Raw genomic sequence first — 25,963 nt, forward strand, 5'->3', positions numbered from 1 at the left:
TCAGGACCATTTCATAGTTTATTTGAATAGAAATAATTTAGATTTAACTGTTAGAACAACATTGAGTGCCTACACAATTCTTAATATTACCATCTATAGAGAATGCATGGGGATCTACCTATATCAATGAAAATGACTACTAATGTGAATACTGATTCATGTTCTACTTTTGTTAGATATATTTGTACCTTGAAAAGGAAGACTTTGAGAGTAGTAAATATACAAGATTCAGGCATTTGATATAAGTAGTATGTAAATAGTTTACCTAATTTAAAAACGGACTGTTGTGTTTTACTAGACAGCTAAAAGTTACCACTGGGTGCATAATCACGTTCCATATTTGCATTTACTTCTAGTATTTCTAAATAATAATGAAGATGCATTGCAGTAACACAAACTAAGCCCTACTTTTGAATTTATGAAATTTGTATTCTTCGAGGTTAGACAAAACGTTGAGTCAGCTTCAGAGTTAATTCCAAACTTCGCGATTTGCGTCAGCAAACTGAGTTGACATAAATGCTGGAGAGCATTATAATCTTAAATGAATATAGACAATATAGAAAAATATAGAGCACATGATACGCGTTCAATTTAGGATCGCAGTAAAAACGACATTTTGTGCTAGGCTTTTAGCAACATACGTACAGCAGAAATTATAATTAGCGTCCTACTCGTGATGTGATGCAGCGCTTGGCTGGTACGGGTTAACGTGAGGTGACAAGATACTCTTGAAAGGAGCTCACAGCATGTCGTACTTACTGGTAATTTTATGTAAATAAGTAAGTGTACAATTTTTTTATTTTAAATACCTTTTATTAAAATAGTCACTATCGCAAGCAAAGTTCGTATATACTATGTCTATAAAATACCAACCCATTTACACAACAATTACAAAATGATGTGGTTTAGCGTGGCTCAGCTTATAATCGAACAATCTAGACCTGGTGATATAAAAAGAGGAGCACGCGACGCCAACCTCCGGCAATGTAGGTAGGTATTCGATGCACTAACTTCAAATATTCTTATTACATTATCGGTACCTACAGAACTAATGATCATATTATTATTCGCTTTAGCTGTTTCAGCAACAAGCTTTTCACGTGTAACTTGGCAAACAACAAGTAATCTTTAAACTCTTTTAAGTAAGTACCGAAAATGCGTAAGTTAGCTTACGGTCCAGCGCGCACAGCTGTGCCAAGGTACAAGTGTAGAGCTATCCATTGGGGCAACCGCAAACGAGGGACAATCCTCGACGTACATTTTTTCCGTTCGTAATAGGTATGCACATCTTGCCTACCATTTTTTCTCATCATATTGGTGCTTAAGGAATTTATGACAGTGAATAGAAGTTCTTCGTCTGCGCTGGCCTTAACAGTTCGTTCAGTTTCCAAACAGTATATTTATACCGAATAACAATAATTATAACGAGCGCAGGTTAATAATAAAAACAAGACACTATGAACCTGCATTAAGGATTTCGCAAAAAGTATGTATAATGTTAAAAATTACAAAATTGCTATCAATATATTTAGAAAAATTATATAGTATGGTAAGTAACTTTAAAAATATTTCTAGTCACTAACAGTTTTTATACAGTCTGCTGTAAAATAATACGTAACATGTACATACTCGTTCTCTTTGTTACAAATAATTCTTTATCTATTGAGGCACTAAACGCACGAGTGGATCCTTTTATTTTGTGCTAATGACCTAAATTGATACAGTTGATACTCATGCTATATTCTGTAAAAACTATGGATTATAAACTTGATTTTACTATACATAAGTATTTTGTAAATATAATAAGTACCTAGGAATTTATAAAATCTAATTCGATGAGCATGATGTACCTAATACAATATGCATAGAGATACACTCGAAGCAACGCAACATGGTGTTAATCACAGATGATCGACGGATAATATTGACGGTTTTGATAGCTAGTGTATTGGCTGCCAAAAACGTCCAAATTATATGCGTGGGCGACAAAGACGAAGGGTATTTTTATTGTCGGATGAGGATATGACTTATGACGCAGTTGGAAGATGATTAAATAGCCAGTAATCAGTATGTAGTAATGGCCCGGTGATGGTGGTACACATCTACACCTTCTACCCGAATCTAATTTTAAAGTGCATGCTAGAAAGCATTGACGTTACCTTCACGCTGTGAATTCTCTAACCATTTTTTTTATATGTTTAGAAAATAATGATGGACACTGAATAGCAAGAGATTAGCCAAAATGAGCATGTCCACCTTGAAGAACGATGAGATGAGATCACAAGGTTACGCTACCATCGTGTAAATGCTTTTCAACCATCGCATGGCCATCTCGCTCGGCCAGTGCTTAGTCAATGTGCCGATGAACCACTACATAATGTATTCAAAATGTCAATTGCTTTGCTGACGACTGTTTTCAATACCCTATCAGCAGTAAGGCACAGCCTTTAGATTGGATGTGACACAAATTGTCTTTAATGTAACAGAATATCTAAGCAATGAAATTATACCCTACTGATAATAGGTTATTGAGGATGTCTATAAATCAATGATTCGCTGACTTCCATCTGTAATAAAAGATGCACGAGCATGTTAGATTGGTAACCTGTCACTGTAATATAGATGCATTGCCTCCAGTTTGTTAGTCAACAGCAAAATTAATTAGTTAAATTACTTAGCTATATTGTAAAAACTGTGTAAAAGTAATTAAAAATTAGTATATTTGCTTAATGTTACTTATTGCTTTTGTATTTCATTATGTAAGTAATCTGTGATTCAACGTGCCATACTGTCTAGAGGAGCAGACCAGAGGGGCGATTTCCTACTACTATCGACTATCGAGAGCCTGCTAACTACGTATTTTGTTCCTATGAAAAGCGAATAACGCCTCACGCGTTGTTTGCAAGAACCATATATATTTTTTAAATATCAAACGTTCGCTAGTCGATAGTATCAATTGTATGAAATCGTGTTACTGGTAAAAAGTTTTGTCCAACAATGATGTGAATACACTTCGAGAGCCGACTCTCAGTTTTGACTACCTAGTGCTGGTTATAATTATTGCGAATAACTTTTCGATTAAGCATAAGGTTAAGATTTTGTACAATCACACTCTTTCCTCCTGTAGGCAGTTCACAAATTAATACTTAACAATTTACTTAACACTTAAGTGGGACCTATACTTAATTTAGTAGAATCATTGGTGTAATTGTTTGTTAAACAACCATCGTTCATATATAGACATGTGGCTTTCTTCGAACCGGATACCTAAGACACATGTTGCAAATCTGTAGACCGTGACTGGATTGTATTTTATAAAAGTGTAGTGACAATGTCATTTTTCTGCAATTCAGTTATGAAACTTTAAAAGTTCTTATTGAAAATCCTCATGTGTCTTGGAAAAAATTCCTAGCTGTACACATAGTTACAAGATGAATTTATCCGTAAATACATAATCCCGTCCTCTGATTGAATAAGATATGCAAAGATCCATCTTAGGTATCGGGAATTGGTTTCAGGAAAATAACCGCAATATTTTAAATAGGTACCTACATTTACTTCAACTAGCGCAAGGTCTAACCATAGGTACCGGTACTTAGTGCACTTTTGAAAACAAAAGCTTTTCATTTATTTATAAAATATGTAAATAGGTATTTTATATCATTATTTATGGTAGAAAACGAACAGCATAAGCAGCTAAACTATTAGTATATATGCAATATTTCTATAGTCTAGGAATACCGAAGGTCAGTGAGCTGTACCTAATAGATAAAAGACACTTACACTATAAAAGATCTTCAATTTGATCTTATTAAAACATATAGAATGAAATTCGCCATGGTAGCCCATACTGATCCTTTTTGAAGCAATATTAGTACCATTTTAAGACACAGATACCATCCATCAGATAATTGTAAATATCTTTTACCCGGATTTCTTTAGTTGTTGTAACAACTTACAAGTGATATAACCACGACCTTCGAATTACCTAGTACTTGATAAAGGCAGCCATTTTAGGAAAATGATACCTAAGTGTAATCAAAACTCTTATTTATTATTCTAGTTACTATTATCTATATAATCTTTATCTATTATCTATAAATGGGGGTACTAGGTAAATCTTGAATTGTTATTGCTTGTTCAGGCGACATGAGAGACAAAATAAGAGCGTTATAAATAGGTGGGTACCTGATTTTATGTCTTACCAATTAGTAATTCCTCATTGAGCCTTTTTCTTTTTAATATGTGTAGCAGTATGCAAGTTCTACATACTTAGCTACAAATAACACTTAAATGGTTTTCTGAATTTTAGATTCCAAAATTCTGCCCTTCTAAGGGGCTGTGAAAATATGGAGTAGTTAGTAGTAATCACGAAGTTTTACTAATTGGTTAGAAATACCTGTTTTATAATAAATTAAAAAAACATAATGTATAATTGATCTGATACCTAGTTTTCATAAAAACTGTTAGATAAAAATAATATACATAAAGTAACAGCAAATCTACCTGCTTGAAAATTCAGTGAAAAAAGAAATTGACATGGTCTGATTAATTTGCATTTGCTGCAGGAATAGGTATAGATCCACCAATCTGCCCATCTCAAGGACATGCCAGCCTTATCGTTCCTACATCAACACAGCAATTAAACAAATTTGGGTTATTGACAACTGCATACCAGATTTTATTCTAAAAAGTGAACTTTTTTTAAATTTACTGGAATTCATTTTTAGAATAATCTGATTATTATGTTAGTTTCTGTATTACTTATTTTGATCTGAACGTCTGATAATAAACTCTGATCAAAATTAGTTTATACGAAGTCGGGTGCCTCTTGTGGCAATTAAATATACTAAATGAGCCATTGTGAAACGTTTTATGTAATACAAGTATATAAACAAAACTACAGTATGCTAAACTCAGATTAAACAATATTTGTCACGTGGCGGCGGCGCTCCATTTAACCTATGACTTTGCTAAAGGCACCTGTAATCCTAATGACTGCTGATCTCTTAAATTTAGGGTGAAAAGTCTATTGCTACTAAAACGTGCGTAAAGCCTATTGTTTGACCTAGTGGTTTGAGTAAGTATAATTATTATTGAATTAAAAATATCATAGTAGGTAAGTAGGTTCTACATAAAAATTGTACTTTATTGCAATTATAGTTATCTATAAACATACACGTACAAAACCATTATTCCCCGAGTAATTTAAGGTAACGCGAGCCGATACGATTAGTTATGCGTTATGTCGAGGCAAATTAACGATAAATCCATAATCTTACAGAGATTTCATAATTATTTTATGAACCAGCTGACCTGTCAATGGCTATTTTTCCATAGAAATTATTTCTTAACGGATATAGAAAGATACAATAGCGTTAAAGCCTTTTTCTGGATTGGAATAAGTAACCCCTGATACCAACTAGGTATATAATATAAGTATAGATAAAATATATAAAGCATTAAGAATAGATAACAAACAGGCAAGCAACAGAATTACGTAAAGCTGATATAAAAAATAAGTCACACAGGTGCATCGATTTGAGCATCCACACCGCTTTTCTTTGTTATATTATTTCGCAGCAAGTACCTTATCGCGCACTTAATAACGGCAAATTATCATCTTCAACCAAACTATGATGTTAAATTGAACTAGTATCAGGTAATTAAGCCTTCCTCCTAGCGGTGAATAATTATTTAATCTATGCCGTCACTTTTTGCTGCTGTTATGAATTTTGCTTTCAATATCGTCTATAGTAAAAAAGTAAAGTAAGAAGACACTTCAATCAAGCAGTGTGGTTGCACCAAACATGAACCATTACAAGTACCAACTAACACACAAGGAAACTAAAAATAATAATGTAAGAAAGAATTTGGGATCTTGATCAATCGTGAACGTTAATCCCAAATCCTTTGTTCTAAAATGTGTATTCATGAATAATGATATATTATAGTGGCATATAACTACATACATTGTAATGCTTCCGTAGACATTCAGCTATACGCGTGCGGAAGAATTCAGGATTAAATACTTAATGTAACACTACACACTTATCTCATATATGCCCGGTTTCTGAATACCTTTAGCGGTAGTTTATTTATTCAATAGTTTTTTATTTACATGAGTTTAAACGCTATTGAATCGATAAACTACCGGTGAAACCGGGGGTTAGTGATCCAGAATCGCGAGCTAGTTTAAATGTCTACGTGGCATTAGCAGTAAAAGAAGATTGTATAAATTCTAATTCATTGATAACCTTCACCAAAAATAAAAATATTTTAATACATTTAGATTGATGAAACTAAAAGACTACTGATTGTCTTTGTTATTTAAATTTATTGACTAGCAATTGTCTGATCTACTGCCTTGTCTCTCGATACGTCAGTTTATGATCCGCAATCACCAATACATACACCAATTTGAGTAGAACAGGTACTTGGGCATTGATCAAACTATAAAAAAATATCGTTCATATCATTTATAACGATAACAAGGACTTGGTAACGGGCTACAAGAGATTCATTTTTTTCTAGGCCTACTGTTTTAAATCAACAATATTTTTCTGAGTGTAACTTTGTTTCATCAAATTTGCTATCTATAGGTAGGTATTGCTATTATTGTGTCAACTTCTGTAAACAAATTTTCATCCATTAAAATAAAAAAACCATGGGCATTAATTGCAGGGATGTCTTGGAGACATAAGCTTTGTATTAGAACTTCATTACGGTGGTGTTTATGAGAAATTAACGACACAATGTAGGACAAAAATAAGCATTAGACAACATCTCTCTATCCAACAGTACCCAGTTTATTAGTAGACCCTCTATGAATAAAATAAGTTATGTTCAAAACATATTTTTTTAGTTTTATCTTATACGCTTGAATACATAAAATACATGCAACACTTTATAAGTGTAAAGACTGTGTTGATACTACAGAATTATTACGGATTGATATCATTTTATGTCCTAAGACCCCTGATAACTAAACTGTTTGTTCAATGCACAATAACAAAGCACATCATAAACTAAGGCTGATAAAGAGTTTAGAGGTTTCTACGTGAAATGCAGAATATTAACTACAGTATTCCATGAAGAAGGAAAAGAATTAATAATTTACCGAGCAAGTCGTCAATTTACGGTGAGCAATCTGCAGCGAGTACGCCACAGCAGCGAACGACAGTTCAACTGGCAGTCAGTGAGAAGGGGATTATAATTTTAAAACCCAAACTATGTATATTTTCACAAGTAGCCAAAATAAAACCCGAAAAAATTAAAATAAAATATATAATAAGAATGCAACCAAAATAGAGGCAAGCCAATTTTTTATTTCGAACTACACACAGCGACAAAATCATTTCCACTTCTTTCTGTTTTGTTATTATGTATAAGATTTCAGATAATCCAGCGCAGTGCAATCGACTATGTCTGGAAAAGTTTTTACGTCTAGAGACGCTATAAAGACCATGCAAAACTTTATTTCATGCGAAATTAAAAATGCTCTAATTAAAAAGAAGTTATTCGTTTTTTCGCAAAACTACTGTACGCATTGATACTTATATAATTCTCTAATATATTAAATGAAAAATAAAATCACTTTAATTCGCATAATGTTTAACATATTAGTGTTATGCATAACGTATTATTTTATTTCATAAGCATCAAATCAATACATATATAAAAATAAAATGATAGAAAAATATGACCAATAATTGCAGAACAAATTGAACACACATCTACATGAATCCTAGACGTCCGGTAGAGCAGGTTTCTATCATGCAATTCGTTAACGACGCTTACCAGCTGGCACCGCGATACGCACGCTTCACTCGCTCGCTCGGCTCGCGCTTATTACCTTATGACTCGGACATATTTACGTATATTATTACACAATTATACGGAATGTTACAAAAATATATTTTTCAGCATTAATTCATCAATTATAATTTATTAGTTGTGATGTCGTTCTTAAAATACAGACGATAAAATATAAAATTAATGCTGTTTATGCCCAGCTGTCATAGTTGTCTGAGTGGTTTTAGTAAAATTAAAACAATAGCTATGCTTAGCGTTATTTGCAAGCTTACTGACGTTGTCTTGAGCGTATATCCCAGAAAACGCAAAATAGCTGTCGTGAGCAAGTGTGGAACTTGTGGCGAGCTGCGCTCCCGGATGTTGAAGTTCGCCTGTGTCTGCTCACACCGCAGGGAGTGCACTGGTGGCTCGGATAGGGAATATTCCACAAATTGGTCAGCGTCGATATCCTAGCCAATGAGCCCATTAAACAATCTAGGGTCGGCACAGTTTATAAATAGCAATACAAATTAAATAAATGATGTCGCTTAGAAATATATCTCGCTTAATACTACTTGACTTGAAGCAAAATTATATAAACCCTTAAATATTAAAGCTTAGTCTAAAGTTTTCGTAACAATTTTAGTTTTACGTATATGCATTCTGCAGTAACTGTACTGTCCTTGCCTCACGTTATCAATATTTACAAAAGTTTCTTCACTTATCACTTCACTGAAAACTCGTGTTCGTCATCCCTGCGGGCAATTGCAGGCACCTAGGACAAGTAAAACACCTTTGTAGAAAACCAAATTTGAACTTTTAACCTTTTCGCGTGACAAGCGCTATGCCGCACAGCATTCTACAAGCTGTGTAGGTATTTTATATGAAAATTATATGTAGCTTTGTACCTACACACTTGTAATTAGTAACAGTGACATAAATGCACAGCTGTTTGAACTCAGATCGGTACCCCCGTAGAAAGCAATTTGTAAGTGTTTTCACTACAATTCTGTTCAAGGGAATACCTTCAAATCTCCACGTGTGGCAGGCACGAGGTTAAGCGTTGCGCCGTCTTCTATCTCTTCGTTATAATTTTCTAGCCTCAATTCTACAACCCATGTGAACTGCACTTCGTGATTTGTTCATATTTTGATATAGGAATCCATCTAGAGTCTAATAATCAGTTTACTTACCTACATCCGGGGAAGATTATCATCCTTCATACTTTGTTTTGATCGTGAACGATATTTTAGTACTTAATAAAAAATATATTTTGTAAAAAAAAATAACGTTTGTGGAACGCCTTTACCTACGATAATTTACCGAAAGTAGGAAAAAAATAGTTAACTAGTCGGTAGGCCGCCAATCAAGAGAAGTAACTAATAGTTAACTTAAACGTACAACTCCAAAAATTACTAGCCTAGTATTTCGTATTGGTCAGGGAAAATATCATACACTGCACTAATAATTTGAGTAGAGAGTTGAGTATTTGAGTTAAGTGATTGACCTAAATTAAACCTTTTAGTTTTACTGCAGGAGATAAAATTGTTAATGAGATTACACACTACAACTGCTATTGACCAGGTGACGATGGTTGTCCGCACACAGTAGCCAGTTTACAGACGGCATAACTATACAAGTGAATTTTAATAAAGCTTCAGCTTTTGCATATCAGCGATCACCTGAAAGTTGCCAGTTGTTTTGTCGCCAAGCAAAATAGGTATGCCGTTTGCGATTTGTTCTCGCCTCCAGAATGTCCAAGTTCCAGCCACGTTTTGCATCGTAACCGTAATGAGTAAGATTTTAACTTCATAATATAATGCTTATGCGTGCTAGAACATTGCGGCATTGCGCACAACCCGACTGCTCTATATATAGCAACATTGCCAGCTCGCACGGACGCAACGCCAAGTATTCAAACTTTAAGACGCATCACACTGCGAAGAAACCAATTAAAAATAAAACTAGATATGTATAATCTTATACTCTAGCAAATCAAAAGTAGGTTCTCCAAAGCAGAATGGTAGACACAACGGAATAAGTAACAATCTACTTGAGTTTATGTTTGGTACAGTACCACCCCATAACAGTACATCAATGATCCTGTTTTCTGTTAAATATCTGATTAGTCATAGTGTACTGACTTTTTCACTAATACTTTTAAATAAAAAGACGCAAGGTAGGACTTAAATTAAAAACTTTATTTGAGGGTTATAGCCACGAAATAACTTACACAAGAGGAAAGGGTATGCCATACTATTTCTTTGAAGATGGCTGTCACCAAATTCACCCGATGACATTTAACGCACATAACATTGAAATATGAAAGCAATAAACGACTATTACAAATTAAAATGACCAGCCATATTTCAATGCATTAGAGTCGTATTTTGCATCAGTACTTTGTGCTTCATGTCGGAATGTATGTTTCAAGTGTACTAGGGTACACATACTTCATATGGCTATATTCATACTTCCTCTTGTCTTAGTTATTCCGTGGTTATAGCTTAACTCCAAAGCAATATTCGTTACTTTAGTTAACTACCTGCTGTTGCGGTCTCTTAAATTATAAATAAATGATAATTTAAAATAAGAAAAGTTGAGAACCTGTTATTTTTTTACGGGTATAAAACGCGATTGAAATCCTCATGCGGCCCAAATACATAAATTTAGTTGGCGTCTATGTGTTTGAGCCGTTTGAGGTTGAGAAGCTGGGACCATGGGTCCCGAGCGCCAATACTATTTTTTAAAGAGTTAGCAAATCTCCTGGTCGACAATGCCCGCGACCAAAATGCTAGCAATTAATTTAACACAAATAATAACTAGCATTGCCATACAACCTGGCAATGCTGCCAGCATTCTAGGCACGTTCCCGGTAGGCAACGATGCGGAGGAGTACTTCGACGGATAGAGAACTCTCTTTCCTTTTAATTTTTTTTTTATATTATACAATTGTAACAACTCTTCTGTAAATAATATCATTGCTACCTTACATTTTCAATCGCATTAAAGACCCATTGCATTACAATATTATTTGTACAAATAGCGAGAGTTTAAGATTGTTAATAGATATTATATAATTCCTCAACTTTTCTAAAAACTGCTTCAGTTCACAACATTTAAAATGGTGTTTCAAATGCACTGTAAGACTTTGATTAAATACGTGTACAAACCGCTAATTTTGTCCACCCGATCTAGTACAAAAGTTCTCAATCTTAAGATATTTAAGTATCTATCATGTCTCCGAAAATACGAGTCATAATAATTAAAGTTTAAAGATATCGCTGGACAACCATCTGTTTGACACCCGGTATATTTTGCAAATGTAAATATTTGTATTGTGTTTATCATTATTAATTAGGAAGCATTTTTGTCTTAGATTTACTTCAGGGATATGATGAATGTAGGAAATTCTATGGAGTTATGTGATAATGATGGAACTAAACCATGTAAGCATTATAATTTGTACTTATATCAATGTGTACGTAATTAAAAACCTGTAACAAATCTTAGTTTTGCTACTAGCTACTTCGCAAACGTCCTTTTCCAAAGTAAACTTATTTTTATATCGCAGTTACGATTTTGTGTAATCCCTACTTTGAAACCTACTACCGTTTTTAGTTCGTCCCTTTCCAGGTAAAGACCGTAGCGCCGACTGTTGTGTTGACAACTAATTAAGTTACTATGCTGAGCATTATTATTCCCTTAGATTATAGTGATTAACAGGTTACGTCAAGGCAGTAATGAACTGAATAGAGACCATCAATTTTACGTACTCTAGTTGTCAACAAAGTTACGTGATACGCACACTGGACACGGAATTCTGAGATAAGTTACGCTACCGTCGGCGTAAGCGCATATTGCCCTGATATGAAAAGGTGTTTATTATGCAACATGTCTCCGAAGTTTCTCATAGTTTTTTATTCGCTTTTCGCATACAGAAATTACAAATAACCGTCGCTGCAAGGGCAAAAGCAAAGCGCTGCTACAAAAAAACACCGACGAAAATATCAGAACCTCGATCATATTTTGAAGAGTTATTGAAGAATGTCCTCGTAGATAGACAACAAACACTAGAATGGAGTAAATAAATAAAGAGTTGTCATTAAAAGAAAACAAACGTTTTAAAAATATATTTCTTCGTTTAGGAACTTTTGTCAACTTATATCTAACACTAGTCCAGTGCCAAAGCCTTTAAAACAGTCAAAAGTACAAGAAATTAGGAACAGGATGAAACCTTTTGGAACAGGAAGATAGATCACAAAAATTATAGGAAAAATAATTTATGGGCCATTTGAGGTCAGGAAGGGAGTGGGGGTGAGCTTTTAAGAGTCAAAAACATACATTTTTATAAACAACTTTACATTTTAGGTAGTGTTAAAAAATGATTTACTATTTTCTTTGACTTTCTACGGTTGCATTTGGTTTTGGTTGGTTATAAAAAAAAATACAGGAAGTCTGAGACACAAAAAGGTAAGTTTATAGCAAAACTCGTGAAAAAAAAAAGTTAATTTGTAAAAGATAAAAATATAAAACTAAAAACTCGGTTATTTGCATTTTTCCATAAATTTTGAGGCTATTTGAAAAAATTGCTAATACAAAAGTTCTAGATCTTATTATTACTTATATTAAGCTATTGAACTTATTTTCTAGGACGCATAGTTTTGACGGAAAATGCTATAAAAATGCTTTTTACCCTTAAAAGCTCACCTCTACCCTCTTCCCGATCTCAGATCGCCCGTAAATAAATTATCCTATAATTTTTGTGATATTTGCTTCCATTTCTAAAAGATTTCATCCTGTTCCTGTTTTTTATTTTTGGTCGCAAAACTTATTGGCACTGGTCTACAATAACATGTCTACAAAATAAATTCTCACTGTCGAAAACAACAAGTGGACGTTGTATAATAATAAATATTCAAAAACGTTTTAAAAATTGATCATTACAAATCAACCCTTTGGCAATAAACATTATAGCCGTTTTTAGCCGCCATTAAAGTTGGGGTCAACACCCCCAGACTCAGACAGTGGTGATAAAAAACCGCGCCCAAACTATATTTTAGATAGAACTGGAATACAATTAATTTGTATTTGTGGTATTTTGTGACTTGGGACAATAGAGCATACCACTTCCGATTCTCTACCTTGAGTATACAATTAGGGCTAACTTTATTAGTAGCTAAATTGGTTGCTCTGCTTCACTGTCACTGAATCCGTCGGCACCGACCCTTAGTATCACGCGGCTATAAAACACTGTCATTTATTGCTATGTGAGCTTAGTCAAGCTTATATCTCTCTGTCTGATTGCTTATATTTTAGATTTTTTAAATTTAAAGATTAAATTATCACATGTAAAACAATAAGTATGATTTTATGGATGTAACATCGATCAGTCGTTGTAAACCACTTTTCATGGTTCTAGTAAAATTCATCATAGTCATACAAAATAATAGCATTATAGCTTCAACAACGAGACGTACAAATAAATAGCAGTGTTTATTTTTATCATTGAGGTATAAAAGGCACCGAGGTTCTGTACTACATTATGTTTATGACAAAAAACATATATTATTAAACAGGAGTTTCTCCAAATCCTTCCACGATAATAGAGACAAAACCGAGTATATTTCAAGTATTTCTAATTAATTGCAAAGATTTACGCGAACCGGATCAGTGTATGAACAGTGACATGGTCCACGGCATATACTATGTCTTTTCTATAGATTATTGTACATTTTTGAACGCATTAAGCAAGTGCAGTTTAATTCAGTCTAAAAGCCTTTATTCGTATCGTTTTTTAATATGTTAGATAATATTAATTGTCAATGGCGACATAATTATTTGAAAAATGTACATATTCATAGGAATATAATCAAATCATTTAAAATAGTAGAAACGCACCATTTCAATTATTTGAACAAATGAAAACAGAAAAGTTATTCGAATATTTAATCTGCACTTATTATGTTAAATATATGTATAAACTAAGTAATCACAAAATAATTATCTCAAGCACTACCTTTTCAGATTTAATTTAATCCTTATTTTACAGTCGCAAATCTATGAGAAAAACACGCGGTGAACTACGTTTAAATTATGGAAAGTTATATGTTTGCGTACATTCAAAGCTTTTTCATTCAATTATGAAAGATGGTCTATCTATGGTCTATCTACTGCAACAGCAATGCTACATAATAATATGTCGGTATTAAGTCGTATCGTAAGTCAGGGCCAGTTAGATCGTTGGTCCCTTGAATCAAAATAACTCCACAGATCATAGTCAAATAGTTAGCTTTCGAATGCTTAAATTACTATAGATTAGTGCCCGTAAGCGTCAGAGGTTTGCGAAACATTAAGTACTGAAAGTGAATAACTCATTTCACATGTCCATCTCTGCACCGCTGCATCGTTGCACAACAACAAGTTACTCATTTCTATATTACAGAAGGAAAACGCCGAGAAGGTAGACCAACTGTCATAAATTATAGCACTTTTTCATATACTAGTTTTATCTCAAATACTACGGTGGAAGGAAAAGAGAAGCCCCAAACAATCGCATTGCAATTACGCCAGCACAGTTAGGTAAAGACTTACTATACTATACAATACTAATTGGTTTGTCGTTACAAATAATCATTTATTTGGCCAGTAGACAGCGTAAGTAAAATCATGTAGACTGGTTTTCATACTCGTTGTTAAGTCCGATAATAGTAGAAACCATACCCCAAACCTTTGCGGTTCTAACTTAAACATAGACTTAATTCAAGTCTTATCTAGCAATTTTGCTAACGTCTATGAGATACCTTGTCAACCCAATTTTACTTACGATACCAAACTGCACCAGTAAAGTCGCATTTAGAAATAGCAATAGCTTAAAAAATAGCATATAAAAAACAATTAAAAAATTGACTAAAATATAGTCAGTCAATAAAACCGACTATCGTAACACAATACTTAGGTAACTATTTTATTATTTGGAATTCTAATTCATATTTAAGTATTTCAAAAAAGAAATGCAATATTATTTATAAACAATTCGAGTACCGCATTACCCTCAAAATTATTAAGTCGAGCCCGGAAGGTCTACTTTACATGACTTTTTCGTTAGTAGTGACTATAAGAGGGAGTTTGTAGAATCCAGGCAAGAGATGTGGCTTAAATTTTAATGAGATTTATTTATCACAATTCAGACATTACTTTTAACCTAGTAGCTTTGAGGATAACTTAGGTTTACAATTAACAGATATCACACACTTCGCTTAAAAAAACGAAACATTTTTTACGACCTTACTATGTATATATTTTATTAACCCGTGGCTGTCTCACTGTTGGGCAAGTGTCTACACACTCAAGAGAGAGAGGGGGGGGGGGGTTCCAGGCCTTGAGTCGACCACGATGACGAGGTTTGTTTAATTCCCCTCTCTCGTAATAAATAAATTATGTTACAAGACAATGTTATGATGTTTCCTTTTTTTGTCGAAAAGTGTGTTTTAATACAGTAATATAATTCAAAGTGATACTAAACATAAACTGAACACATTCTAAGAGAAGTAGCATGATACCCATATCTGTATTAAAGACCAGAGCCGATGATTTTGATAAAGGCAAGTTAAGAATATTAAAACAGAATAAGACTCACTTAAGGAATTTTAGTCATTCGTTTCAATATAGCAAATATAATTTAAACTAAGAATTTACGGCTGCCAGCACTTTATTGCCGTAGTGTCTGTAGTAAAACCCCAAAAAGTTCTCCCCTTTCATTCTACGCACTTAATATCACCCGTAATTTACTGTTGCTATATTTTTGTCTTTCTTTTGAGATTTAATCTGTTTAAAATTGTATATATACAAAAATTATCCACCCTGGTCTATTAATATATGTAATACAACCTGATGATCACAGTTCCACGAGAGGTTCGTGTTATAGCTGCGTTCTGCACGCTGTTGTCCCGTACATGTCGCTTATATTTGGATACACCACAGCATGCTACCGTTTTAATTGAGCACCTAGCTTCGGAAACATTAGTAATCACATCACTCAAAAAGTATAAATATAAATAGCAACGCTGTTACGACGATATAATAGAAGAATTGAAAGGTAGTTTTAATAAACTATGTTTTACTGGCCCCTATATAATACATACAGGAATTATGTCCCTGAAATGTGATTTACTTTTTAGCGCAGAAAACATAATAAGTGGAGTTTATGCAACCAGCCACTTATTGGTTCTTCAGTTATATGAGCAGTTGAAAGTTGATAAACAACTGCCAGAGTGTGTAGCTATGTACTAAATCAATTCTTCTTTTACATGTCGTAGTGACATAACATATAATACTGTTGATTTCATTTAAAGCTAAAAATATGTATAAATACGCCAGCAGCGGTATTCAGTCTTATTATTTCCACTAAAGCTAAAGTCTTGCGTTATAAAAATATACTCTTGACTAGACGTTTATCTAAAATAGTATTTTTAGAGAGGGCAGTGACTATTTGTACTAATATGCCTGAGTATTTTCTTTTAAGGCATGTAGTGTGCCAGGTGATTTACACGAAATGCATGTGAAGTTAACAACTTAAATACTTGAAAACATTTTAGGTAGATGTGCAACCCTGTATGTAAATAAAAATATTTAACTACATTTATGTTCATTATGAATCTTTCAAACGCGGGTCTGAAGGGGAATTTACTAACGCAACGTTTTATTCAGGCTGTACTCAAAGTAATACGCGTTAGCCCTAAACTGTTTATGGTCACCTGAAAGGCCTAAGATTTCATTTCCACCAAAAAAAAAACCAAATGGCTTTCCGAATAACCTACTATAATAGAATATGGCAATAAACGCGAAAACGCATATTATTACCATGGAATGCCTGACGTTTCAGCGCAGGTTACACTAACCATAGTAATTCAGGCAGCCTGCGACCACGGCCAGTGTAACCTGCACCGAAACGAAAGGTATTCCATTCTTGTTCACGTTAATTTCCGTACTCTATCGTATAAAAAACATGCAACGTTATTAATAAACGCTGTGTCAGCTTTGATTACTTCCATAGTGATTTGTCACATTCTATCAATTTTGAAACTGTATATGAGTGTAAAGACAAAACTAGCTACTCAAAGCTGACACAATGTAATTAGTAAGACAGTGGATAAAAATGGTTTCATTTAACGTTTTTAAACTCTCGCGACTAGTACACATAATATTATAATGCAACGGGTCTTATACGCGATTGAAAATTTTTTAAGGTTAGGATACCTTATTTGCTGCCCGACGTTTCGATCGCATTACATCGACCGTGGTCACGAGCTGACTGATGTGGCAGCTAAGCGTCAAATGTCCTTACGCGGCTTGATACGCGGCAGTGCTGCGAAACGGATACAGGAGAACCGAACGACGTCTGAAGAGGCAAGAATGTCAGACTGGTGTTAGCAGAGTACCAGCTTTTATGCCCTACATAAAAGGAGTAACGGATAAAGTTGGAACAGTACTAAAGAAATACTCCATAAAGACTGTATATAGTTCGTTCTCCAAAGTAGCTAACCATTTGCGCACGCCAAAGGATGTAATTCCTCTTCAGACACCTGGCGTTTACAAGGTGGATTGTAGTTGCGGTAGGTCATACATCGGACGGACCAAAAGAACAATAGCTGAAAGGGTCAAGGAAGCTGTCAAGAACCGTCAAGTCAACAAATCCGCGATAGCTGAGCACTTGTTGGAAGCAGGAACCAATCACTGGATCGAGCTACATCAACCCCGGATCCTCTCCACAGATCGTCACTATTACTCCAGGATAGTACGAGAAGCGGTTGAAATCAAAAAACATACTAATTTCAACCGTGAAGACGGATACCGTTTATCATCTACGTGGAATCCTGTCATCAGCAAGTGCAGCCGTCGCCGGCATGACGTAACGCGCCAGTGTAAAGACGTCGTTAGTGTTGTGTGTCGAAGTACCGACAATTCCGAACAATGTACACTTAGTGAAAACCAAGTAAGGGTCGAAACTCGGGCCGCAAGGAGACGACGCTTAGCAGCCACATCAGTCAGCTCGTGACCACGGTCGATGTAATGCGATCGAAACGTCGAGCAGCAAATAAGGTATCCTAACCTTTAAAAATTTTCAATCGCGTATAAGACCCGTTGCATTATAATATTAAAAATGGTTTCCTTTAAGATACGGCTCCAAGCACTCGATAAAATATAAATCACCTGGGCTTACTTTGAGACGATCGCGTTGTTCTTATATATATCTTTGTGTACAAATTATTATTTCAGTCTTTCAACTATCACTCTTTATCGGATAGATTAATGTCAAGATTATCTTAAAATCTATTTCTTAAAAACTAGTCAGTCGCAGTTAGCGTTGTCATAGCATCTTATGTTGATATCCATACCGGCTGTATGTTATTGAAAGGGAGGATAGTAATTTGGTTGGGGATATCGCGCCATGCCGTACGGGAAGTGATTAACGGCTGCCGTCGATGATGTAGGTCTCGTGGGTGGCTGAGGTGAAGCGCCTGGCCTTACTTGTGGACTAGTGCACGACGCGTTTGGTCCATCTAGAAAATAAATAAATAATATGGTAGCTAGGTTTGAGAGTTGCATAAAAACTTGAAGTAATATGAATGCCGCAACATCCTCTTGTCAAGTGTTAATAATTAGACAATCAAAAATATGATACGCTACTCATTAAAGGCTTGTTAAACCTAAATATATTAAAGATCATAATAACATAAAACATGTTATTAAAACTTACTGTTGGGTGCGGGCGGATATTGGTGGAAGAATGGTCTAGACGGAGGCGGCACAGCTGTCTGGAACGGCATGTAGGGCGCCGGCGGTGCTGGCGCAGGCGGCCCGCTTTGTGGATGCGCCACATTCTGTGGATGCGCCACATTCTGTGGATGCGTCACATTTTGCGGATGTGCCATGTTTTGTGGATGCGCCACGTTTTGTGGATGCGCCACATTCTGCGCATGCGATGCATTTTGTGAATGCGTCGCATTTTGGGGATGTGTTCCACCTACGGACTGTGCCACAGTTTGTGAGTGTGTTGTAGTCTGCGGGTGTGAAACATTTTGCGAAAGTGTCGCACTCTGTGGCTGCGAGTGCGCTCCATTTTGAGAGTGAGATCCACTTTGCGTAATTGCCCCATTTTGTGATAGCGGTCCGTTTTGAGTTAGCGGCCCATTTTGTGAAAGCGCTCCATTTTGTGAGTGCGGCCCGCCATTTTTGCCAAGAGCTCCATTTTGTGAAAGAGCCCCATTTGGTGGATGTGACGCTACATTTGCCGGCAGAGCCGCCGCACCTGAAGGAAGTGCCGCCGCGGTAGGCGCAGGGTTAGTTTGAAAGGGTCTTGACGCCGGAACATTTGTCGTAGGCGTGTTTCGGTCCATTTTCCCATTCATACAACTAAAACCGTTCACTACCGGACTCGTTCTATCTGTTTTGTGCGCACTATTGTTAGCTGAAACCACAAATCGTAATAGACATCTTTAAAAACCTATATAACATTTTCATTATACATTTTCTTCATGAAAAGCAAGTTTTAAAGGGTCCACCCTTTGCAGCAATTTTTTTAAAGTTATATTTGCATAACGTATGGCGTAAACTTCATCTTACGGAAATACGTTTGCCAAAAAATAGTTTATAAAGCATTCTAAACTTATAGTGGTGTTAGTCATAATCGACTTCTTACATGATTTTTGTAGCCAAACAAAGGAATGATAAAAACTAAACTCATTAAGATATACGTATTGTAGGTAAACTTACTGTTTCGGACCATTTCTAAAAATGTTTGAAGTGTCCACTCAGACCCATTTTGAGACCCAAACAGGTTTGGCCTTGGTCCCTAAAAAGAGAGAAATATAAATGAGTAATGAGTTTTTGAAGGATTATACCCATGTACTATATGAGAACATTCTTCGAAATGTAGAGAAATATCAAAGATCACGCTAACTTGCTCGGCGTATACATAAACACAAATGAAATAATTACAAAAAAAAAACCATTGAATTAGCGATATTCTTTACACAAATAATCTAAAAGAAAAGAGTAAGATCAACAATTGTCCTTTTATTGTAACAAGAATGGTTGTTAGTTATGATGCATTTATAAATCGAAAAAAAAAAGGAAATTTTGTGACAGAAATCCTTTTTTATTCCGATTGTAATGTTTGAGTCCCGTTGGACCGCGCTGGTGTCTCGAGATGAGTGGCCATCAAAAGTCCTCAAAGTTAATCTTTGCATGCGTTTTAAACGTCTACTAGTGTACACAAAAATAACTAAAAAAGGTTTTTACATCACTACTAATCATATGCAACTTATCTCGAGTTACCAGATTTAATGCCAGGATTCGATTCCCGGCTAGGTCAATGTAATTAGCGCGTTAGTTATGTTAGAACGCCTACAGTTAATAATGAGCCCAAATAAAGTTTATAGGCTAACCCCCTATTAGAAGCGATTAAATGATTAAATGTTTAGCGAAATGCGGGTGTAATTTGATTAACCCTTGCGGGATAGGTGTGAGGTTACGAAAAAAAATACTATCTTACAGAATCTACTATATTTCTTGCCAGTTCCATCATTTGCATTAAAAATTGTCTTTGTAGCGTCGATGTTGATCCCTGAAATAAAAATAATTGTTGTCTCGTTATTATACGTACATTCACAGATTTATTATTCTATCTAATTATTCAAATAATATAATCTTAAGGTAGGTATTTTGACCATCATGGTACCGAAGATCTTCCCCGTCATCGTGTTATCATCAATACAACTCCCCCTTAATGCAATAAATAGATTAATGTCTACAATATATTTATTTTGATGGCCGATGATGAGACAATGAGTCCCAAGCAATGATAACTTAAATTATTTTTAACCGATAACTTACCGAAACTAGCGTCGACACATGACTGAACTGCGACATCATATCGCTAACTTGCACCACCTGAGATGTTCCCTGTTTTAGCAAAATACTGTTAGTGATAAACTAAGTCCTAAAGGCCATTGATATTACATCTAGCCACCGATAACAAATGCGGCAGATTTATTTTGCAACGGGCTGAATAGATCAACGGTGCCATGAGGGTCAAATACTCAATACCCATCGATTATCACCCCATATTATATGCTACCATAAATAAAAATCGGAGTTTAGCTGTAAGACTTTAAGGTTACAGATAATTAATTAACTTATTTATTAAATTATTTAAACAACAGATTTAAATATACTCAGCAATTAGTCTAGCGGTTTCCTTATTTTTTTCAGAAAACTTTTATACCATGTACATTATTGTACATGTATATTGTAGCATAATAACTACTAAAATTGTAGAAAAAATTAAGTTGCGTAAATTATCATGAATGTAAATATTAACATGACCAGGAATCGAATCCGTTAACTTTAAAAACTATTACACCCGGTACTATGCATAGAACTAATCATAAGTAGCAGGTGAAAAGCAAAATCATTTTCGTCTGCTATTATGAAATCACATGATCGTTATAAATACTTATCGCGCTCGTTTTGAACTCACGCCGCGCCTGCTACCAATATCACAGTAAATTAAAAACTCAGTCATAGAAATCACAGACTGAATCGTCGAAAAAACTCCGAAATTAAAAATAATTAAATGATATGCCTATTATTTCAAAGTAGCATGCATTTCGACGCCTACTGAGTATGGCACTCATTATTATTTTTCCGCTTATAAAACATATATTCTAGAAAGTAATAAGACAATAAGTGAACTGTCCTCTAACTAAAAGTATTGAAATAATATATATTTACCAAACAGCCTGCCGTAGAACACATTCGACAAAAAATACCGTTATTTTTGTAAATAACACGAATCGAAAAAATCGATTCAATAAAACATAGGGTTCGAAATCATTATTTCTGCACCAATATTGATCAATGCAACAAACATATTTTGGACCAAAAGCTGCATTGACTGGATGATTGCGATTTAAGTTGCTTCTAAACACTTTCACTTTCTGAAGTAAAGAATCAAGATGTGTTGCCTGTTACTTATTTCAAATTTATCTGAACAAAATTCTACAACCTTTTAGTTTACGTCATGTCAATTTACTTCCGAGACTGTATACCAAAAATATAATTAATTGTACTATCACCATTCCACTGTGATATGAGCACAGCAAAGTACGCGAAAATCGCAATTACTTACAACAAATATTTTGTTTTATTATGTTACCTCGACATGTTCTTCTAGAATCCGGAAGAGCTCTGGACTGACCATAGTTCTTAATAATTGTTTTGCCTTTTCGTATTCCTCTTTCTTCTTTTCCAACATGTATGAAGTGTATTCTTGTTCACGCTCCAGTTTCTGCATTTCTTTGCGAAAGACTTCAACCCTAAAAAAGTATCATTGTCAATAATGCATACCAGCAAATGTTTATTTAAAGGAGGTACAGAATCGCTAAATTAGCTACTGATTAATACCTTTCTATACACTTGCTATCGAATTGACCGACGTTTATATTCGCTGTGCATTTATGTGTGTATATTCTTTTATTTTGCACACATATTATTATTCGAAAGTGGTTTACTGATTATACCAAATGTCTTTTTCGCTGTGCATATGTGCGTTACATTTTGTTAATTATTTTGCACACATTTTGTTATGATAATACTTTAATTCCCAAAAGTAACTTAAACATGGTTTTTCAGAACCATACTTGTTAATTGTAACTTTTCTTTAGGTATTTGCTGTTTTTATAGATCAATTAAAGCCATGTTATTGGATATATTATGCTTGTCAAAGGTATGGTAATAGAAGAAGAAATGAATAATTAACAATAAAAAATTCGCACAGCCAAAAGAAATCGTATTCACATAACACGTAACTGATAAAAGTGCAAACTAGTATATTTACTGTTTTTAAAAGCATAAATTAGCATAATTGAAATTGACGAGTTGATGTAATCTGCGCATTCAATTATAAACATTATGAGTGAGGCAAGCAGATGTTATAAAATGTTCATTTAATGATAATATAATATTACTAAAATTCGCAATTATATTTGAATTCAATTTAATTCGCTCAAAATACGAGCATTTAACCATTCCACAGATTTACCACCACTGTCATTTCTTTTCTATTTTTAGAAGACATATAATTATGCATAACAGCGAAAATATATTACTGAAATATTTTAAATAATTTCATGCATACAAAATATAATGATGAATTATTGCATGCCAAACCTGAGTTCGCGCTGGACACAGTTTTCGCAGAGGCTGTCTACTATTTTGAAACCATCTTGTTTCCTCACTTTGCTTGGTCCAGCTGAGAACAAAATTAATAAGCGCAAAGCAAATAACATTAGCTGTCAAAATATTATATTAAGTTCTTGATATTTATATCAAGTAAATTCACGTGTACGTAGAGTCTGTCCAGCGGAGATTGATTATAATTCGTATATAAATATTTTACAGCGACAGTCGCTAGGAAATAGCAATTTCGCAACACTGTTGTCGTCATCACTTCGCCCGCAAGTGTATACGAAGAGAGCAAAAGCTTTAGTTCTTTATACTCAACCCTCACTGGATGGACTCTAATCAATAATCAAATTAAAACAACACAATCAAATATTCTAGTTGTTCAGTTTAAGGAAAAAACGATATGGCGGAAACAGCGCGAGGTCGACTTTCTTGTCGGTGTCTTTATGAAGTTCCACCAGAGCGAGCTTATGAAAATGCACGCAATGCAGTGGAGTAGCATTTTTTATAAGACACCTCTACTTCTGATTGAGGCATATGCAACTCGAATATATACTAATATATCGAGTAATTGTTAAAAAACATAAAAATACTAGTCTTGTTTACAAAAAAAAATGTGATTTATCTTTCTATAGATATCATTATAATAATCAGTAACACAAGACGTATTATCCCTACACCCTCTGCAACCACATCTTATGTTCCTCAATATTCGTATTATCGTCAACTAAGTGATGTAATCTTTATTGAAAATGTGAATATTGTGTTTATCAATAAGTATGAATGAATATGTTAACTGATTCAAATCTGTGTTTAGATTCAGAACAGTTTAGGACGAAAATGAATGTTTAAATGCTGATTTCATTTAAGTGCCTCTTGTGGTTTTGATATTTTATTATACTTCGTAAATTGTAACTTTATTCAAGACTTAATCGCGAGCTTTTGGGAATATAACTAAGTCAATTACCTTTTATCGCCTCTGCAGGTCTTTTAAATGCACCATTCTTTGTTTCTATAGCAGGTGGTAGTGGTGGCGGCGGTTTACTGGCGTCAAACCTGTCGAATAAGGTAAAATGTGAATGTTTTAACAAAATAAAACATGCTAAGCATACCAAAGACTCAGATTATCTTTGTTTAATTAAAAAAAAATGTCTAGCCTGGACTTTTAAGTCATTTATCAGTATTATTGACATCCCTACATATATGTATAATAAGTATAAACAATACATCCAAGTGGTTTTTAAGGAACTAGAAACTCTACAATTTGATGAAACACTTCTCATTCTATAGAGACCTGAGTGTTGGCACAATGGAAGCTATAAAATATTTAAACATTATAACATTGGTAACAAATTAGAAATATAATTATTCTTACATAGGAACTGGAAGAGGGGCAGTAACAGGTGGCTGGTTGGCTGGAAATACTGTAGGAGCATTTACTGGAGGTGGAGCTGCAACAGATAAATATAATATTACTATTAATTATAATTATGTTCCACAAATGAAGTGCCTTTTCTAATATCAGTGTAGTATACTGTTGAATATTACACAAATCAATTCAATGTTAATAAGAATTTAAAATCTTATTAATAAGTTCAAAAAGACATAATTGAAATCTATTAAGTATACCTAATTCTATTGTTCATTATTCCATACAAGCTGAACTGGTTAAAGTTCTAGTAAATATCTTAAAAAAGTGGCTTCACACAAACCTGTAAAAATTGGTGGTGTAACTTGTACTGGTACTGTCGCTACTGTAGGTGGTGGTGGAGGTGGTGGCGGCGCTAAAAGAGTCGGTATAGGAGCTGGAAGTGGCGGTGGTGCCGCTCCCGCCGCCGGCACCGAGATGGGGGGTGGTGGAGGCGGCGGCGGGGGCGGCTGTGCAACGAATTCATTGCCGTACATCGGCATGAGAGCCGGGGATGCTGACATGACTGCATATCGTTCACGTAGAATTTTGGGTATCTGGCCAGTCGTCAAAAATAAATTCTGTTCTTCATTAGATGTATGTAAATATGTACAGCCAGGCCTACTGCAACCTGATCTATTTTGGAAATCATGGCAAAATTTTAAAATACTTTTCATCGATTCCAGATTAAGCTCGTGACGATATCGGCATTGTGCGCCTTTAGTGCAAATACCCCAAACGAAGTCACGGCATATACCATCCTGCTGTGGGTCAGATGATGACGCGTTCCTAATTCGCGGATCAGTTGGTGGCGCTGTCTGTTGCGGTAAAGGCGGCTGGCGGCCATTTTGTTCGTTGTTACTCATGAACTGTTGACAAAATACAAAGTCAATATTGTACCACTCGAGAATGTAATAAAACTAGAGTCAGGATATAGAATGTACAATAATTCACCTTTGACATGAGTTTAACATACCTTAAATATGCAGTTTGCACTCCTTTTGAAGTGCAATCTTTCATAGAGGTTAACAAAAACACCACCACTTCCAACTGTGCTAAATGTTCATCGTTTTTTTCGAATCCATATATATATCCAGCGTTATAAGCAGCTTATCCTCAATGTCTTCCTGTCCTGGCACATGCCACCTCCCAGCACTGCAGGTTGCTTCATGTATGTGATGTAAATACGTAACCTCACCAGAAACAGTACCAGCGCGACGCTCTTTATTTGGCTCAGTTTGGCTAACTTGCTTGACTTATTTAACGTTAGCTTTTATTTCTTATTATTCTACAATTTCGTATTTTGAGGAGCAACTGGGGAGCCAAATATGTAGAATTTTATGACCGAACGAAGTTAATTTCGTGAATAAACAAATAAAGTATCGCCCCTATCTCATATTGCGCGTCGGTTCCGTCTGGGCAAAAAAATTACATTACTTGGTGTTGCCACTCACCCACCGCTTTCCAGTGGTAGGAAGTAGACGTCACTGGCACTAATCTTTTTCTGGATAG

General features: G+C 34.8%; 1 protein-coding gene across 3 annotated transcripts; it reads right to left on the reverse strand.

Moving 5' to 3' along the window:
• LOC142986775 (uncharacterized) lies at positions 1 to 25,885 on the reverse strand. Of its 3 annotated transcripts, XM_076135455.1 has the most exons (12): positions 25,428 to 25,885; positions 24,756 to 25,320; positions 24,419 to 24,494; positions 24,011 to 24,099; positions 23,029 to 23,110; positions 22,016 to 22,175; positions 20,692 to 20,760; positions 20,351 to 20,422; positions 19,570 to 19,648; positions 18,554 to 19,264; positions 18,192 to 18,356; positions 1 to 8,569 (listed from the first exon to the last, which is right to left on the reverse strand). In XM_076135455.1, the coding sequence occupies exons 2-11, from the start codon at positions 25,315 to 25,317 to the stop codon at positions 18,202 to 18,204; spliced, it is 2,055 nt and encodes a 684-aa protein (XP_075991570.1). In that variant the 5' UTR covers positions 25,318 to 25,320; positions 25,428 to 25,885; the 3' UTR covers positions 1 to 8,569; positions 18,192 to 18,201. The 3 variants fall into 3 exon arrangements, with proteins under 3 accessions (XP_075991570.1, XP_075991571.1, XP_075991573.1); XM_076135456.1 differs by lacking the exon at positions 20,692 to 20,760; XM_076135458.1 differs by lacking the exons at positions 20,351 to 20,422; positions 20,692 to 20,760.
• Between the last annotated feature and the right edge of the window lie 78 nt (positions 25,886 to 25,963).

The sequence above is a fragment of the Anticarsia gemmatalis genome, chromosome Z (genome assembly GCF_050436995.1).
Source record: "Anticarsia gemmatalis isolate Benzon Research Colony breed Stoneville strain chromosome Z, ilAntGemm2 primary, whole genome shotgun sequence".
Classification (NCBI taxonomy): Eukaryota; Metazoa; Arthropoda; class Insecta; order Lepidoptera; family Erebidae; genus Anticarsia; species Anticarsia gemmatalis.

What these genes read in the sequence shown, in the direction of transcription:
- LOC142986775 (XM_076135455.1), bottom strand. Translation starts at nt 25,317, where the DNA reads ATGAGTAACAACGAACAAAATGGCCGCCAGCCGCCTTTACCGCAACAG. An exon ending in GCCCCTCTTCCAGTTCCTAT is followed by an intron (nt 24,100 to 24,418) that starts GTAAGAATAATT and finishes CTTATTCGACAG; the next exon opens with GTTTGACGCCAGTAAACCGC. An exon ending in TGTGTCCAGCGCGAACTCAG is followed by an intron (nt 22,176 to 23,028) that starts GTTTGGCATGCA and finishes ATACTTTTTTAG; the next exon opens with GGTTGAAGTCTTTCGCAAAG.